Raw genomic sequence first — 20,409 nt, 5'->3', positions numbered from 1 at the left:
GGTTTAAACTAAACATGAGTCTTGCCTGGGGCTGGCATGAGCATATACTGAATATCCTGAATAAGTCAGAGTGCTGTATAAGGGGTAGGAGCCAGTTTTTGAAACGGAACGTGTAGAGTCTGTCAGGTAGAGGCAGCATAAGATGGCATTTTATTAATTATTCTCAGTTTTGTTCTCGAGTCTCATGTATTCCCAATCCTTTATTCCTTATCTACCCCACTCCTACTTTCAACCTGTAGTCACACTCACATGCATAAACACACAGAAGAGACTAGCCATCTTCAACTCTTGTGGTTCTCAGAAACTGCCATGCCTGTAACGCCTGGACATTTTGTATGCTGCATTCCTTACCTACCATGTCTTTCTTCTCATTCTTGTTTGGCTACACCTGCTCAACCTCCAGTCTTAAGCTCAGGTTTGAAGCCCAACCAGCCTTTCTTAAGTAGCTCCTCTTCTTTTTCTACAACAACCTCCATACTTAAAATGTGGTGCTGTGATTTTTTTTCTATTGGTCTCTCCTTGAATGTCCTTAAACTTGTTGAAAAGAGGGTCTCATACCTTCTTTCAGCATTGGATCTTTGTATCACTGTTGCATAGAACCTCACATATATCAGTAATCATGGTCAGCAAGCATCCTATTTTGTTGGACCTGCATGTATATAAGAAAAAACATATTTTGGAATATAAGTGGCTTTATACAAGTAGATATTCACCTATTTGGGATTAAATTTGGGGCTTTGATTGTGTGTTAGATATGTGAGGTTGAGGTTGTAACTCCCAAGTAAACACTCAGTGAATGTATTCTGAATAAACAGACTAATGAACATATGTTTGCAAGTGTAGAAGCTTCTGTCTTGGATGACAAAATCGATAGTTGTATTATGCACTAAAATTGTAAATAGAGGACGAAGAATGGGTTTCAAGGAGGTCAGTTCATTGTGGGACATTTTGAATTTGTGGTCTTTCTGTGGGACATTCAGGTGGTTACCAAAAGAGATCAAGAACAGAGATACAGATTTCTAGAAGGAGGTCAAAGCCATGTGTAGCAGAAGGTAGCAGTTGCCCTGCAGTTATCTCCACCACACTCAAGTGCCTGCCCATCTTAGCGCTTCCTCCTGCAAGAGTTGGGACTCCCTTGCTAGCCCACTGGGTGGCCACCTATGGGAGAATTGGGAATGACTCCTAACAGGTATGGAGTTTCCTTTTCGGAGTAATAAAAATATTCTGAAGTTAGATAGTAATGATGTTGTATCACTTTGTGAATCTACTAAACCCAGTAAATTGTACATTTTAAAAAGGTGTAAACAGTGTTTGCAAGTAAGTGGGTGAATGAATGGGTGTCGGGAAGGATATGTGTGGGGGAAGAGGGGTCAGGTAACTTGCCAAAGTGGAGAAGAGGGCACAGGTAGTGGAAGATCAGGTGAAAGAGGCAGGAAGCAACCAGATCATGGGTGGCCCTCGTTTTCTATCCCAAAGATCTTACACTTCGGCCAGAAAGCAATATGTCACATCTGTAGAGCTTTCATGGTACCCAATAGTAGCTAGAATTTCTAAGCTACATTAAGACCAAGTGCTCATTTCATTGCTAGATCTGCCTGACCCATATTCCCAGCTAACCACTAAGTTGTTCATCCTTTTTTTTTTTTAAGTTTTTATTTAAATTCCTGTTAGGTAACATACACTGTAATATTAGTTTCAGGTGTAAAATTTTAATTGTCATCTAAAAATTTCAGTATGGGGCGCCTGCATGGCTCAGTCGGTTAGGCCTCTGACTTCAGCTCAGGTCAGGATCTCACATTTGTGGGTTTGAGCCCCACGTCAGGCTCTGTGCTGACATCTCAGAGCCTGGAGCCCGCTTCTGATTCTGTGCCTCCCTCCCTCTGTGCCACTTCCTGCTCATATTCTGTCTTTCTCTGTCTCAAAAATAAATAAAAACATTAAATTTTTTTTAAAGGTTCAGTATAAAAATTCAGTTTCCTGAGCTTTACCTTCAAATACATGAGGGATGATCAGACTGTCTGAATATATAACAAGACCCACCCCCCAGACTACAATGCCAATGGCTGCAGACACACTTGACAAATCCTGCCATACAAAAATAAATAGAACTCTAAAGTGGTGTTTAATTTTCAGCACAAGAAGTTCCTCCTTGTTGGGGATCACAGTGCTTTTAGTGTCTTAGTCATTTTCTTCATGGTTCCAAGGCCCCAAGAAATACTTAGTACTTCCGTTTTGGCTTACAGGTTATGTTCTAGCAATGTAGCACTGTGGTGCACTACACTACTTCTCAAACCTTGGATCAGATTGCCTCACACCACTCTCATTTCCTGTTTCATAGTGAAATGGTGTGTGGTACTTGCTTTTGATTACAGCAACCTCTGAAAATCCAGCGTCACAAAAATATGGTATCATTGAGAAAAATCTAGTGATCTAAGGTTGAAACTCTGAATGCTCTCAAGCTAGTGGTTTGTATGATGTATGAATGTGTTTTTTTTTCAAGATTTTGAAATATACTGCAGACACCCCCGTTGTTTGCTGCACCAACCTGACATGCTCAACATTGGCCGAATTTCACCCGATAAACAAGGGGAGAAAAAATGTACAATAAAAATGCATGCTGGCATTTTACTTTGTATTTTAGCAACACCTGTTGCATGGGCCATACTTCACCACCCATTGTCAGAGTTCAGACAAACACTATGGTATTTGTAACTACATTGCAAAATGCCCGTAAATCAGCAAATCTCTTCTGGCTCTGCGTCTAATCTAGCATGCCTTATCCTAGCATTTCTTTCACTCGGTAAATACCTCCTGTGTACTTAAGTAGCAGACACTGGGCTAGACCACAGATGTAGGAGACAGAAGGGAGAATAAGACCAATTGTTTTTCCTTTGAGAGTTTACAGGCTTCAGCTTGTATCTCAGCAATTTATAAAAAGTCTCTACCGTTCTGCCCAGCACTTTATCAAACCTCTGTATGCCTGTCTGCTGTTTGTGAGGCTGTCTTTTACCGTCAAGCAGCAGAGCTACAATGGAAACTTTGAACTATTCATTCTATGTCATACCCGCATAGAATGCTTGCGACTTCTTTTTTTTTTTTTTTAAGATTACTTATTTATTTTGAGTGACAGAGCGATGGGGAAAAACAGAGAGAGGGAGAGAAAGAATCCCAAGCAGGCTCAGCACTGTCAGTGCAGAGCCCAAGACGGAGCTCAAACTCATGAACCATGAGATCATGACCTGAGCAGAAATCCAGAGTCAGCCACTTAAATGACTGAGCTACCCAGGCACTCCAGAGACTTATTTTTCTTTTAAAGTTAATTCTGTAACCAACTGTTGAATTATGGACATTCTTTATTGTCATATACTACTTGATAATTTCTATAACTATTTGTATTTTGTTACAATATCTGCTTGTACAGTATGTCTGAATTCTATAGCTGGAAAACAAACAAACAAAAACCTCAGAGGGATCTGGTAACTTCTGTGTCACTGTATTCTCTACCTTCTATTCTGAACTTCAGAAAGCTGATGCTAAGACTTGCTCAACATTTATGAAAGCATAATTTCTTGTCTTATTTTCATTTTCCACCAGAAGGGTACATTTCCTATAAAATGGAGACATTAATTGCAAAGGCATTTTAATCCAAATATATAATTTTCACAATATACAAATTAGAGGAACCGCATTATAGCACAGTTATTATGTTAAATGAGAACAATTGAAAAGTTAAGCACACTTTACTTCAATGTTAAACACTCTTTATTCATTAGAGAGGCACAACTACATAAAAACAATGAAGTATTTGAGGTATATTTGTTGTGACATTTTTCTTTAATAAAAAGCAGATGGATTCATGGAATGTTATAGCTAGCATGTACTGAGAGATAACCTAATCTAATCTGCTCAAAATTGTCCTCAGTGAGCTATAATGTTAGTAAAACTGAAGGTGTAAACATGAGTTTACTTTATAGCATGGTCTTAACATGGAAGTAGCAACTTAATATGCCAAATTTGCATTGCTCACATTTGCCATAATTTATTAATTGTCTACCTCTCTACGTCAGATTTAAGATATAAACATTAAGTTTGGGCTGTCAATGCTCATTCTAAGTGACCCTTCCAATTTATAAACATTAAGTGGTTCACAAACAATGAGGTAGTTACTTTGTGTGTTAGTCTCTGTACTCTAAATAGCATCTGCAAAGTTCCTTGTGAATTACTCTTGTGTCTTTCTTGTTTCTTTGACTAAAGAATAAATGACATGTATAATTGCTACAGGGAGTAGACCAAATGGGGTTTTATATAAAAAAATACTTTGTAAACTAAAATGCCCTATTCAAATATTAATTACTATTTTTTTACAAATATTCTACGATTAAAAAAATACAAAAACGATAGCCTTGGATATTTATAACATTGTGTATTCCAATTTCAATTTATCTATGCCTCTGGAATTTGTTCTTACTCTGAGATAGATTTGATTTTATTTAAACCTCCACTTCCACTGGTTCCTTTGTCACAACTATTTTTGAACAGGTCACACATAGTCCTTTAGGGGGCTCTTAGCAATAAATTGGTCACCAATACTAAAATATATATACACACACATATACATGAATGTACGTGATATATATATATATATATCAAAGTTTGATAGCGTATGCTCTGAAAATTTAGACAAAGAAGGTTATCCTTATTGCATTACTTAGTTCACAGCTAATACAAGTACAGGGATGTGGGGAAGAGAGGTAGAATAGCAATAGATAAAGTTAGAGCTAAAGTGCCAGAATTATGATGTTACCTTTGCCTTATTTTATGACGCTGCCTATTTGAGGCACATTTCATGGACATGCTCTCATGTGAATTACAAAGCAGCACGCGGTGGAAACCATTAGGAAACTTACCAACTTAACACCATAGCATTAAAGACTTTTTAGACCTTACTTTGGTCACCGATTTTATTTTGCATTTGATTTTCGGGTATTATATACTCAGATTCTAATTTCTCATCAGATTCATTATAAATTTTTAATTAATAGTATTTGAAAAGTTTAGTATTCTCATAATTTTAACTTAGCCTCCTAAAACATTTTTATCACAGTATAAGTTTGTGTTAGTATTTTAAAATAAATTTTATTTTGTCACTGACGTGTGTGTATACTGTGATTTTTCTGAATATTTTGTTCTTGCTAACCCTTTGTACTACTACTAACTTTCAAAAGCACTCTTTACTAATTTATTTCTTTTTTTCCCCATCAAAGAATGTCGTTATCCTACTTCATGCCATTCTCTTTATAACACAGTTATGGATCTGTACAATAACTCATTGTAATGTAGAAACACTGTGCCTCTCCAGTACTAAACATCTATCTAAAACTCATAATCAAGAAATACAACTTGATCTAGTGAATGTTGAATAGAAGACATAAAATAAAACAAACAAAATTAGAAACAAAAAAGCACACAGTGGCAAGGATTCAGATCATCCACTCCAGGAACAAGAAAGGAAAAGAAATCGTATCAGTATAATAATAAGATTTTTAGTTCTTATTTTTTTCACAATTGTACTGAATTTTGAAATTTTGAAATCCTATTAAGTACAATAGCAAGGATTTTCGAGGAGGCAATTTTGAAGAGTTCTGAAGAGATGATGAATTAATTTTAGAAGTTAAAGAGAAGGGCTCCATGATAATAATTATTCTTTTCTCTGAAAGTGTAAACTTCTACCTCATTTTAATGGCTTCATTTTACCTTAGTTAGCTATTTAACCAATGAAGAGCTGCTCTTATATGAAAACCCACATTAATGTGCTCACCTAGTGCTTCTGTGTTTCTTTCTGACCAAACTATTCCGTTGGAATTGTTCGTTTTTCCAGGATATTGCCCCGTTTGGAACTGCTCCATTTCTCAAGCACTTGTGTTGTTTCATGGAAGTATTTACATATATGGAATAGAACCATAAGAAATATTTACTCCTACTGACAAAATTTAGGCTGAAATGAGATGAAGTAGTGGGAGGTGGGGGCAGGCAGCATCATCACCTCCTAGGTATGCTTTAAATGCACTCAGAAGTCTAAGTTTGGGGAGATTAAGAGGGTAGTACTTAATTTCAATATTGACTGAGACAGTGAGTGACTTTTACCATTGCACCGTTGCACAAGCCAAGGAACCCAGGGACGGTATCCAAACTGATCATAACCAAAAGCGCAAAAAAGGCCGCAGATCAGGAGACTAAAATTTGACGGTGTATGAATGCTGCATTGAATCTTCCTGGCATTTGGCATAGATTTGTTTCTGCTAGTACAGTCTTTGGAAGAGAATAGCATTAATTTTGTAGGGACAATGCAATGAACAGTACATATTTCTCTTTTGAAGGAAAGTTTTGGAGTTAAAAGGAGTTAAAAATCCTTTACTATATCTGAAAAATATTTATCAATACATTTTAGATTAAAAAGTTCTGAAAATAGGTTATTTACTATAGGCTTAGCATATGTATATATATATATAATTTCTATAATTTTATAGTCAGTTAATAACCGTCATTTTTGCCTCCAGCTAGAGATGACAGATTGAATATTCAAGAGATGGAAAAACCTGACTACAAAGGAGAGACATAGTGAATACAAACCAGGTGGAGAAATAGCCCTTACATAAGAAGATACAATTGCTCTGGTTTTACACTAAGGAAGGACAAAAGAATGAATATGAATAAGAAAATAATAGGTGTTTTGGAATTAGATTAAAAACACATTTCCAGTGTAGAACTTAAAATTTTTTCACTTATTTTCATAATCTTTATTTTCAAAATATTCTACAACAATCATAAATCACTTGCATAATTTTAAAAGAGATAAAATCGTATTATAAAAAATTCCTAGTCCAAATACATTTTGCTAAAAAAAAAAACCCTCAGATTTTCTAATGTTCAGTTAATCATTTTCACAGGCTAAATGAGTAAGGGGCATTAAGGCATCTATTCCTGAAATCGTTGTTGCACTATATGGTAACTAATTTGGATGTATTTTTAAAAAGTAAATAAAAAAATAAGATAAAACAAAAGAACATTGAAAATATTCATTTAAATACATTTAGAGAAGCATTTGATTTTCAGAGATAGTAAACATATTATCAAGGTCATTTTGATGATAGCTTAGATAGGAAAAAGTTACATATTTTGAAAAATTCATGGACATTTCTGATATGATAGTGTGTTTTTGCAATAATAGGTATACTTTTTAGAAAGATATCGTGCAAGGGTACCCGGGTGGCTAAGTTGGTTGACCATGTGACTTTGATTCTGGCTCAGGTCATCATCCCAGAGTTGTGGCACTGAGCCCTGTATTGGGCTGTTCTGAGTATAGAGCCTGCTTGAAATTCTCTCTCTCTCTCTCTCTCTCTCTCTCTCTCCCTCTGCTACTCTCCCCTGCTTGTGCTCTCTCCCTCAGAAAAAATTAATTAAGAAAAAGATGATAGTGCTTAAATAGCGGCTAGTATAATCACCATGGAGGCCAACACATATTTTTTCAGCTATGTGATTGCATATCATATGCTTGATGATTCCATACCCTGAAATTAAAAATGTGTTCAATCACTTATTTTGAAGTGTTCTATCAGATGGCGTATCCTACTGTAGTAAAAGGTTTTATTTAGCTGGGCAGGACAGATGTCTCTTCGGTGGTGACAGAAAGTAGAGTGTGTACAGCTTGTCTTCAGTATAACTGAATACTTTCCTAGAAATACATATTTTTGATGAAACTCAGTTGTAAGTTTTTTGTTTGACTTAAATATTAAAGTAGTTCATAAAATTATAACAGTGCATTTGTTCAAATATTTATTTCTTAGACATTATTGAGCCTGGATTCTTCTGAAATGACAGCCTATTTCATTGATTTCTGCTCTGTGTTCATTCACTCTTTTATATTTTTGGCAGAGTGTAGCTGTGATCAGAGATGGGGATATTTGCAGATGCCCAGTTAAGAGTCTTTCTTTCGATGGTGGGAAAGAAATTAATGACTTTCACAGTTATTTCCATGACTGAGGGGGATAATTGGGGGCTCGATATGTGTTAGGCACTGTGTACTTTATAAATACTATTTCGTTACATGATCATAACAGAGGAGGAAGCTGAGGCTTTCAGATATTTTTACCTTCTTAAAGAAAAAAGTGGGGAAGAGAAGAGCTGGATTTGAAAGTTCTCTGGGTTTTTTTTAATATTAAAGTGAGAGGGAGTGGGGGAGCAGGACAGGGGGGAGAGAGAGAGAGTCTTAAGCCGGCTTCATGCTCAGTGTGGAGCCCAACCCGGGGCTTGATCCTGGATCCCATGACCCTGGGATGATGACCTGAGTGGAAATCAAGGATCTGGTGATCAACCTCCTTTCCCCGCCCCAGGAGCCTCTGAAAGTTCTCTCTGACTCTGTGGCTTAAACTATTAACACAGCTCTAAACTACTTCCCCCATTGTACTCACCAGAAGAGGGAGGGGGGACACTGGAATTGTTGATCCTTGAGTGTGTACAGGGGTGAGTAGAAACTACATCTTTGTTATAATAGCAGAGCACTTACCTGTCTGTTATTACAAAGTGCCCATCTCCAAGCTAAGTGTATTAGTTTGCTATAATCAAAAGAAACAAGCTCAAATACTTGCTATTTAAATAAAATGCAAGGTCTTTCTTTCAGCCAGAGGAATCTGGTAAACTAGAATATTTCAACCAAATACAAATACAGTGAGGAATACAGTGACCTTGACACTTTTATTAACCATTAATGGAGAAAGTAGTAATTAAAAGTACTTCTGTGGACCAGTCCCTATACTAAGACTTTATCGTTTTTTTAACCACCATCACTATTTAACCACGGACCTCCCTAGTACAATCATCATCCTATCATCTCTGTAAGAGCAAGAATCACTGCAATAGTTTGTAAACCCAACTCCTTGCTTCCACCTTAGCTCCATAAAGTATATTCTTCACCCAACAGCCACTGTGACCACGTTAAAACATAAAGGAGTACTACATGGCAATGAGAAAGAATGAAATATGGCCATTTGTAGGAAAGTGGATGGACCTTGAGGGTGTCGTGCTAAGCAAAATAAGTCAGGTGGAGAAGGACTGATACCATATGTTTGCACTCATAGGTCTGACAGGAGAACTGGAGAAACCTAATGGAGAACCAGGGGGAGGGGAAGAGGGAAAGAGAGTTGGGGAGAGAGAGGGATGCAAAACCTGAGAGACTACTGAGTACTGAAAAGGAACTGAGGGCTGAAGGGGGAGGAGGAGGGGGGAAGGGAGGTGGTGGTGATGGAGGAGGGCACTTGTGGGGAAGAGCACTCGGTGTTGTATGGAAACCAATTTGACAATAAACTATTAAAAAAAAACCATAATGGAACGTATCGTCATTCCTTTGCCTCACAATCCTACAAAAACTTCCCAGTTCTCTCAGAGTAAAGGTAAAAATCCTTACTATGGCTGACAAATTGGTAAATGATTGTCTCTAATCTCTAATCACTTCCTTAATTTCATACCCAATCTCCTTCATTTGCTTTGCTCTAATCACATTACTTTTCTCACTGTTTCTGGAATATAGCACATGTGTCACATGGTGAGAAGTGAGTACATGTGGATTATAAGCAATTTAAATAACCACCAGAGAATGTTTTACCCAAGAATAATCTGTCTATTTATAGGGATATAGTATCTTTGAAATAAGCCATTTTAGAGAATAATTATTATCAAATATATATAATTATTTACTTCAATATTACTTATGTATAGTAAAGATAGCATTTATTATGTATCTCTCAAATACACACACACACACACACATACTTAATAACTTCCTGTACAGTAGACTATATTTAACAGATTGGAAAACAAAATAGATAAGTGCCTGGAGTTTTTCCAGTAGGATGAGAGATGCGATAAGTAGACAAATACACAATGGACCAGATAGTGTATATAAATTCATAGGGAAGAAGCTGGTGGATTAGGAACAGTTGTTTTATAGCTAATAGTCAAAGAGAGCCTTATGGATAATTTTACATGTGATACAGAAAACAGAAGTGAGAATTCGGCAGCTGTGGATTCCTGGAGGACTCATTTTCCAGACTAACATAACAGCAAATGTAAAGACTCTGAGACAAGTGCATGTTCCATATTTTTAAGCCAGAGCAAGGAATCCAATGTAGCCAAGGAATAGATATTGAGGAAGATAGTGGTAGGAAACGAGTTCTGAAAATTAGCATGAGTAGATCGCATACGCCATTTTAAGGGCATTACCTTTACTCTCAGTGAAATAGGGTAGCATTAGAAGATTTGACACAGAGAACAGGCGTAATGTGAGCAATCTTCTAAAAGGATTGTTTTGGATACTATTTAAGGATAGATCGTAGGGAGTCAAGAGCAGAATCAGGAAATCAGCAACATTGCAGAAGGACTATTAGCAGTCGCATAGATGGGAAATTATGCTGGCTCAGTTCAAGGTGGTGACCCTGTAGGGGTAAGAAATATCAGGGTCTTGATTTTGAAAGTGTTGATAACAGGATTTGTTCCATGAGGTGGATGTGAAACATAAAAGATGAGTCAAGAATGACTCCCAAGGTTTTTGGTCTTCACCTAAAAGGATAAAATTTTTATTGATGAAGGTGAGGAAGGAAGAAAGGGCAAAGAGTTGGCTATTAGATAAACTTTTAAGGCTGCTCAGGCTGTAGAGTGGTCTAAATAAATCTTGGGGTCATTAACATTCAGGAAGACCTTAAACATTTATTTCTTGGTGGAATGGGTATTTAATTTGTGATGATTCACTGAGCTGGGTGTTTTGTTTATAACTTTGCTGAGTATGTTTTATATTTAAGCAGAATGATTTTAAAAATATATTTGAGTGTAAGTTGACAGCCAAGGCTTCATTAGTTTCAGGTGCATAACGTGATACAACTTCTCTGTATGTTATGTTGTGCTCCCGGCGAGTGTAGCTTCCATCTGTCACCATGCAATAGTACTACAATGATCACTACTGTAGTTCTTATGCTATGTCTTTTGTTCTTGTGACTTACTCATTCTATAACTGGAAGCCTGTATCTCCTAGTCCCTGCTCTCTGGCATCCATTAGTTTGTTCTTTGTCTCATTCTGCTGTTTATTTATTCATTTTTTATATCCCATGTATGAACAAAGTCATATGGTATTTGTTTTTCTCTCTCTGACTAATTTCACTTACATAATATTCTCTAGGTCTATCCCTGTTGTCACAGATAGTACAATCTCATCGTTTTGTGGCTGTGTAATATTCCATTATTCCATGTATATATCACATCTTCCTTTTCCATGTTTCTGTGGATGGACACTCAGGCTGCTCCTATATCTGGGCTACTATAAATTATGCTGTGATAATCATAGAGGTCCATATATCTTTTTGAAGGAATGCTTTTATTTTCTTTGGGTAAATCTCAATGGAATTATTGGATCATATGGTAATTCTACTTTTAATTTTTTGAGGAACCCCCATACTGTTTTTCACAGTGACTGTAGCATTCACATCCCCACGTTTTCAAAAAGAGATGGTGAAAGAAAAAAAGAAAAAAGAAAACGCCTCCAGAGGAGAGTAGTCTCCAATGCCTAGAGACTTTTCCCTGTACTAAATCTTTCTGTTCTTTGTCATGCCGCCTCTAGTTCAGATGTTTTGTCATCCTTAGTTTAAATCAGAGGTTGGACAGCTTCTTCCATAAAACATTAGGTAGGAAATGTCTTATAGTTTGTAGGCCAAAGGGTCTCCAATGCACCTACTCAACTCTGATATTTTGCATGAAAACAGCCATAGATAAAATGTAAATGAAAGTATAACCGTGTTCTAATAAAACTTTATGCAAATTGAGATCTGAATTGAGTACCATTTTTGCATTTTATAAATATTATTTTTGTGAGTTTTTTCTTCAAATGTTTGAAAATGTAAATACCATTTTTATGAGTGTTTGGCTGTACAAAAACGGGCAGCAGACCAGATTTGGCCTGCAGGACATAATTTGCCGATCACGGATCAAATGGCCTAAACCATCTGAATTATTTTCTTATCCACCCCTGTATTCTAATGAATGTTCCTTTCACACTGTCCTCTACACTGTTCCAGATGTATCTTCTTATGATACAAATGTGATTATGTAATCTGCCGCCATGTCAGCTGAGGCTACTGATTGAGACACAGGCAGGGTGAGAGGGTGTGGGCAGTGACCACCAGGCAGGGGGGAAGGGGGAACAGCGCAGATAGAATACAGCGGACCCTCATCCGCCAGAGGCACCGTTCATGTGTGGCACTTTGTTAGAGACGAGGTGAAGTTGGCTGCACTTCTTGCTGGAAGGCTTTTTATGCTACAGAAAGGAAATTGAACTTTATTTTTTCTGGTGAGCTGCTCTTCAGGGATTTTTAACAAAGAAAATGCATGGTCACGTTTTTTAAATTTTATTTCAGCAAACATCCATTACCCTTAGACATTAAGGTTTTAAAAAATGATCATTTTAGTAACTTCACTTCCAAAGGAAAGGTAAGCAAAATCCAAATTGCAATAGGTTAAATAATAGATGAAGGGTAAACTTTATATGAGAAACAATTAACAGAGTTTTGCAGCCCTAAATAAGTATTTGTCTGTTTATTGATATTCAAGTACCAGTCCAAATAAATGCACATATAAACACCTGCTAAAAAAGTACTACAATGTGGTATGAATACAGGTGCCGAGACCCAGCCAGGAAGGCCAGTTTTTGCTTCATGTTTACCACCTAGGATTGGAAATTGCTCAACTTTAGGTGTGCGTGGGTGGCTCCGTTGGTTAAATGTCCAACTTCAGAGCAGGTCATGATCTGGCGATTCATGAATTTGAGCCCCGTGTCAGGCTCTATGATGACAGCTCAGAGCCTGGAGCCTGCCTCAGATTCTGTCTGCCTCTCTCTGCGCCTCTTATATTTACCTTCTGTCTCTCAAAAATAACTAAATAAATTAATTACTAAACATTACAGGAAGGAAATTTATTCAGTAACATAAACTTGGCTTCTACAACTAATCACACAATAATTAATTTTGATGACAGCTTTCTGTAATTCCTACTAGTCTCTTCATGTTATTGAGTTATAATTGGTTCACCTGTTTATAACTATTATTATATATTTGTACAAATTATATCTGCATGGTTTGTTTTCCCAGTAGAAGGATACGTTTGACCTATTGGATATTACCAGTAGAAGTGGAGACTAATCATTGTTCTATGCTTCTAATCCTGTTATTTTTAATCCTCTGTTCAATTTTAGCCTTGGATCAACTGTGCAGTTCTCTTGTGATGAAGATTATGTCCTACAGGGTGCTAAGAGCATCACCTGTCAGCGGATAGCTGAAGTCTTTGCTGCTTGGAGTGATCACCGCCCTGTATGTAAAGGTAAAGGAAAATCTTTAAAAATCAAAATACTCTCTTCACAGAATTTTAATAGTTTGAACTTGTTCCACTAAGTATAAATTTCAATTAAATCTTTGAGCTATAATGCAGTCTTTAAGGAAGTGCTTAACCCATGTATTTAGCAATATTTGTTGAGAATCTCTAATATGTCAACTAGTGTGTTAGGTTCCCAAGGAGTACCCAGTGTAATAATTAGATAAGTATGCAATACAAGTTACTGATACTTCGTTGGCTTTTTAAAAAATAAAAATTACTTTGTGTGGGCATTGAGAGGGCCTTATTTTTAACCATAGTTTTATCTCTATGCGGTTTACCATTTTAATTGCATATGTGTCCAGTAAGTAGGGATATTTGTGTTGGTGGAGGTAGAACACAGTTCTGTAGTTCGTTAATCCAAAGTAAGCCAAATCCATGTGTACTCTCTGGCTTCCCACATTACCAGTAATTGCAGATAAGATTTACACCTACCACTTGCTACAGATTAAATGTTTCTATGTAAATTAAATAATGCTCCTGTTTACTAAACTTTATTAAGCTGTATTTGAAAATGAACACCTCATCCTGATCTCCTGGCATTCTTGATTGCTCCTTTGTTGTCATTGTTGTTATTTTTAATAATTGCATCCCTGCATATTTCAGTGTCCTAGTACTCAAAATTTCATTGGCTTTCTTCACCCTCAGGGAGCATTTTCACTGAGTCAACACACTGTAGATTCCCCTCAGGTTTAATAAGGGTGATATCAGGGGAATCTAGAAAGGGCACATTTGAAAGCTACCATAAAGGAAAAAAGATAAAGTATTTGACAACTGGCTGTATTTGGAAGAAGAAAGTAACGAGAGTCAAAGATGATGTTCAAGTCCATGACACCAGAAAAATCTACGCTGTTAATAAGTATGAAGAAACTGAAAAATGGAGTTTTATGGAAAATTATCCACAGTTAACGACAATACTAGAATCATTGACACAACTTGTAGGCACTTTGTGCCAGGCCTAGAGCTAACCACTCATATACTCTGTCTTATTTAACTCTCAAAACAAACCAATAATGATGTCATTATCTCCATTTTAGAAACGAAGAAGGTAATACCTAAAGAGATACAGTCACTTTCCCAAGCTCAAATACTTGGAAAATGTCAAAGTTCTTAAGATTTCATAGAATGAAGAGAAAAGCGAGATTTCAGAACTTTAATGGGGGAATAGAAAAATGATAAAATGGAAGCAAAAAATATATTCCACTCACTTGGCAATGGCAATCCAGAGTAAGAAGAAGAGAGATTCTAGATGTTTCACAGGTTCAAGTAAATTTTTTCTGTTGTAGGTAGATGATTATTCATTACCTATCCTATTTTCATAGGCTTACAAAATGACATATAGTTTAATAACATTAAAAATAAACTGAAAAGGGGATAAGAAAATAAGGCAGAAGAGTTACACGATCCTAAACAACAGGTTACGTACAAGTTGGTAGACAGCTTTTAAGAATGGTTTACATGAAGGCTCAAGTATGATGGCTGCCAAACAAACAGGGAAACACGACCAGTTTACACAAAACCCATTGTCTGTAAAATACAAGTACAGCCGTGAGGCAGAATAGGCAATTTTTTCCCTGGCTTTGAGGTCTCAAATGCCTTGCATTGTTTTTTTTATAAAGTAGACACTGAATAATAGGTATTGTGGGAATAACTCTCATCAGTGTTCTGGCAGCGAACTGTATAAGGTTGATTTTTGATGGTGTCCTCCACTCAAGACAAATTATAGTTATAAAGGACAATGTAGAGAAAATCATGGTTTCAAATAATGTTATCCAAGTATCTCACTTCAATTTTACATAAATCAGATGTGTGAACTTTTTGATGGCAAGCAAGAATGGGAAAAATAGAGGGTGGATTTAACTTGAAGAAGTAGGAGAAGAAGGAGAAGGAGGAGAAGAAAAAATAATGGTAATGCAGAAACAAAAATCTCACATAAGAAGAAAAGTTATAGCCAGATCATGGATTTTAAGGACTACATAAAGTAAGATGGAGACTATAAACCATCTTTTTTCATTCAAGACTCTCATTTCAATAAGAAGAGTGAATCATATTTATTACAATTATAAATTGTTCAAAGACAGTACTAATGTTTCATTATTTTGTTATTCATCACAAACCCTACAGAACAAAGAGCAGCTTCGTATTGACCCAAATCTCAAGAAATACTTGTTGAAAATTAATGTATGATTATTTTTCTTTGATTCCAAGTTGCATGATGATATATGTCAACAGAAATATATTAGCCAGCAGCTAAAAAATATGTGTTCAAGATTCATATGGTGATATTATTTCATCTAAATTTTACATCTTTTCCACAGATACTAATCATTTATACATAGCTTTTTTTCATTCCTTGCATGCAGGCGTATGTGCGTATGGTTTATAAAATACATTTGGCTATTAGGAATTACTGGCTGTGGTGCTAGAAACAGTAATGGAAGGAACATGCGGAAATAGTAATTGAAGTTTTAAAATGACTATCCACAGTGAGTCGGAACAAAGAATAGTTTTCATGTCTCATGGGTGCTTGGACAGAATAAATATGCTTTTTTCCCAGACAGCAGCATAAATAGCAGTATCAGTGCACTGCACCTTTGAAGGGTTATTCGTATAGCTGCCGTCTATGTATTGCATGGTTGAGCAATCAAGAAATGGTGATTTTAAGGGGACTAAAAGTTCACACAAAGAGCAAATGATGAATTAAAAGAAAAAGAGCAATTTAGAAATTAATATTAATAGATTTTACACCAACTCAGACGATAATTTTTATTCCCTAAATGGGATATGTGTGTGAGGTATTTGCCAGTTTACAGTTATGGAGATGATTATTCTTTGTTGGATATGCAGTGGATATCCAAAAGCTGGAGTTTATGCAAATAAGTAGACTTATGCACTTCAATGATGTATAGAATGTTTATTTTAGATATTCATGATGTTCAAAGAAACATCATTTGTTTGATAATTGATAGTTTGTTAATTAGGAAATATGTAAGAGAGTTAATATTTATAGATTAGACAAAACTGTTGACTAATTTTCAAGCAATATTTGGAGAGTCCAAATAACCAGTCAAGGCACAAGGGCATGAACCACTCATGAAAGTAATGTAAAAGGAGACTAAGAAAAGAGTAGAAAAGAAGGCCAAAGAAATAGGAAAGGACTGGAAATGGGTAAAATCAGAAAGCCATCTTTTAATTCCTTCATTCAATTAATTATTGAATTATTTGTGTATACAGTGATCAATATACTTATTAATTTCAGATTCCACAAATATTAATTAACATTAGTAGGAATCCCAAATTAAATGTGGCATACATAGTATGTAATGATTTTAATTATTTTTATTGATTTATAAGGCATAAATACAAAACTAAATAATATATAGTAGACTATTTGGTTTACAAGAGAGGTACAATTCCTGCAGAATTCAGATGAGGAAGATTATTGCCATGTTTGGAGATGGTCAGACATTAAGATGGAAGCGCAGAACTTGGGAGTTGTTTTGAATTTCAACATAGGAAGTTGGAAAGCATTTCAAATATAGAAGATATGTCATGAGCAAACCCACAAAGTGAATTGATGTATCTGAGGAACAAGATGGGGAAGGATGGGCATTCCAGTTTGGTTAGGTATATGAAAGAATATGAAGTGAGGTGAAATTAGGGGGTTATATACCACCCCCTTTAAGTGTTTTTTGGAAGCACCCCTAAACCATTCTATAGTGTGTGTGTATAGTATCTATCTATCTATATCTATATCTATATCTATGTATATATATATACTGCAACTGACTCATAACTTATCATATATAGTGCTAGCACATTAATCCCATCTAAATCTCACATTTGTTATGTCCCAATACTTTTCAATGACCCCATTTTATTTCTCAACTTCATCCTGTGAGCCACTAAAATGAGACAATCAAGAATATGAACTCAGGTAGCAGACTATGCCAGTTCAAATTTTCTTTGATCTTCTCTACTTAAGTAATATACTCTCATCATAAGTTCCAATACATCAGGACCCACTCCATCGGCAGTTAAGAGGTTGTATGAGGAGAGGGATGCCTAGGTGGATCAGTCAGTTAAGTATCTGACTTTTGAATTTGGCTCAGGTCATGATCTCACAATTTGTGAATCTGAGCTCCATGTCAGGCTCTGTGCTGCTGGGGCAGAGCCTGATTGGGATTCTCTCTTGCACGCGGTCTCTCGCTCTTTCTTTCTCTCAAAATCAATAAATAAACTTTAAAAAGAAAAGAATTTGTAGGAGGATGGAGTGAGGTAATCCACATAAAACAGCCGGCATATGGGCTAAATCACACTAATGGCTAGAAGTGGTGCTGGGGAACCACTGCCCCTAATAGTTAACTCATTTGATTTCCAAAATTATCCATGATTTGTCTCCATCCAATTGTTTCATTAACTGTCACCAGCAATTTATCCCACCATCTCAACAGTGAACAGAATCACTGTCCTAATTTTCATACATGTGTGACTTGTCCTGAATGAAAGCATACCTCATAACCATATTCTGCTTATCTTTCAGAGTCTTAACTCACCTTTCACATTTTCCAAAACTTCTTTCCTATTTCAGTTATCAATTTCCTGCCCTTCTTTAACCTTACTTCATATCACACAATTTAGCATTGAATTCTATTCTCTTTGGCAGTGGTTCCTCACCATTTTATGGGCAATAGACTTGTTCCCTCAGACAAAACCACCTCAGAAAGAACAAAGCAATCAACACTTCTAAAGTACTTGAATTTGGATCTCCTTTGAATGTTGGCGAAAAGAGGACAGTTACTAATATAGTTTATCCATACATTACCTTTGATTGAATGGAAGGATCATAATGGAGTGCCTGGGTGGCTCTGTCAGTTGAGTGTCTGACTCTTTATCTTGGCTCAGGTCATGATCTCACTGTTTGTGAGTTTGAGCTCCAAGTTGGGCTCTGCACTGGCAGTGTGGAGCTTGCTTGGGATTTCTCTCTCTCTCCCTCTCTCTCTGACCCTCTCTGCTTGTGTACATACATTCTCTCTAAAAATAAACTTTAAAAAAAATGGAAGGATCATAATGAGATTCAATACCTCTCTTCATATACAAAGTAAAAAAAATGGGTATTGCAATTTATTTGGTAGATAATTACTAACCAAACCTAAGGGTTATGACCCTAATTAACAAATATGTATTAAGGCCTTTAGGGGTCTTACAGTTTTCAAAGTTATTTCATATATGTTTTAGGATCCTCCTCATACTTTATTCTTCTTCACTATGCTTAACCCAGTAACCATTATGCCTATATTTTTGTGGGTATGATAGTTGCTAAATAAGCATTTTGAATAAATATTGTGAGGAGAGACTTAACTAATTATAACACACATTTTTTAGAAGATAGTAATATGCTGCTAATAACCAGAGAAAGTTTCCCTGGAAGAAGGCTTCCTGTTATGCAAAAGCAATTAGAAAATTTTGCCTGAGAGCAAACCAGAACCTGCTGAAATTTATCAACCAGAAACACATATAGCAGGTGTTTGTCTGTAGCTGTTATTGATGTCGTCTTAGTCTCATGGAATACGTTACAGATGAGATGATGCATAATAAGGGTGATATTAGCAATTAATAGAGTGACATATGGTGAAGAAGATAGACAGATGGTGTAGATATGGGTGTTTCTCATACATTCATGTTTTCTGAAAGTCTTTTTTACCCTAAAAATAATAGTTTGAAATGTATTATATCGCTTTGATAAAGAAATAAATTTTACTGAGCTCTGCCAATGAATATATTTTAATGATAAGATGTCATTTACATATTATGTGCTGCAGATGATAGTGATGCATTTATGTATATAATTTAAAATTCAAAACCACCCAAACAATTAGAAATTTTGCATTTCAATAGTGCCCTTCCAATAATTGTGCAGAAAAACCTTCCACACATCTTGCCTACCTCACAAATTTATTAGGAAAATATGCAAATAGTTAGCAAATAAATGATCCTGTTTTGGTATATAGTAGTGGGGAGGGATCTCCACAGTTAACAGTGAGAACTTTCTGTTTCCACCCCCCCATTTCCTGGGTGTATGGCCTTGCTTATCTTGCTTAAGATTTCCCAGACTTCCATTTGCTCTGTTGGTGATTACTATGAACTTCTGCCAGTTGTAAATTCTAAAAATTCTTAAGTACATTTACTGCTTTTCTAGACTTCAGAACATGTTAAGGTTACTCTTGTTTTTTGAATTTTTAAAAATAGACTTTGTTATTTTAGAGCAGTTTAGGTTCAGAGCAATATTGAGTGGAAAGTGCAGAGTTCTTATATATCCGCTGCTCCTATATCAGCATCCTGCACCGGAGTGGCACAGCTGTTACAATCAGTGAACTTACACTACCCTATCAGTATGCTAAGATTATCCTTAGTTAAATATTCATCTTGGTCCGCTAGGGCAGCTACGGCAAAATACCATAAACTGAATGGCTTATAAACAACAAACATGATTTCACAGTTCTAGAGACCATGAAGTCATGGATGATGTCTGTCGGGTACCAGCTTCCTTACTGTAGTCTTCAGACTGTAACTTCACATGATGGAAAGAAGGAGGGATCTCTCTGGGATCTGTTTTATAAGATCACAAATCCTATTTCTGAAGGCAGTGCCTTTACCACTTAATCATCTCCCCAAGTCTCCACCTCCTAATATTGTCACATTGGGGGTCAGGTTTCAACATATAAATTATATGAAGGGGGTACAAATATTAAGTCCATAGTAATGTTTTCCTTTACTTGTGCTGCCTACTGTCTGTCTTAGTTCCTTGGACGAAGCGTGCAACAACAACAAAACTACCACAACTACAACAACAACAATGATACTGTCTGATACACTGTTGCTAACAGAAAAGCACTCTTCCTTATGGCTCTATGTTTTGGGTAGCGGTTTAAAAATAGGTAGTTG

At 36.2% G+C, this 20,409-nt stretch overlaps 1 protein-coding gene across 3 annotated transcripts in view; it reads left to right on the top strand.

Moving 5' to 3' along the window:
- CSMD3 (CUB and Sushi multiple domains 3) overlaps positions 1–20,409 on the top strand; it is a 1,185,533-nt gene that overhangs the window by 504,258 nt on the left and 660,866 nt on the right. For all 3 annotated transcript variants that reach the window (XM_029923716.1, XM_029923715.1, XM_029923714.1), the window contains one exon: positions 13,289–13,413. In XM_029923716.1, coding sequence (XP_029779576.1) covers positions 13,289–13,413 — 125 coding nt within the window. The remainder of the gene's footprint in view (positions 1–13,288; positions 13,414–20,409) is intronic.

The sequence above is a fragment of the Suricata suricatta genome, chromosome 15 (genome assembly GCF_006229205.1).
Source record: "Suricata suricatta isolate VVHF042 chromosome 15, meerkat_22Aug2017_6uvM2_HiC, whole genome shotgun sequence".
NCBI classification, from domain to species: domain Eukaryota; kingdom Metazoa; phylum Chordata; class Mammalia; order Carnivora; family Herpestidae; genus Suricata; species Suricata suricatta.
This window is presented reverse-complemented; position numbering and strand designations above follow the sequence as displayed.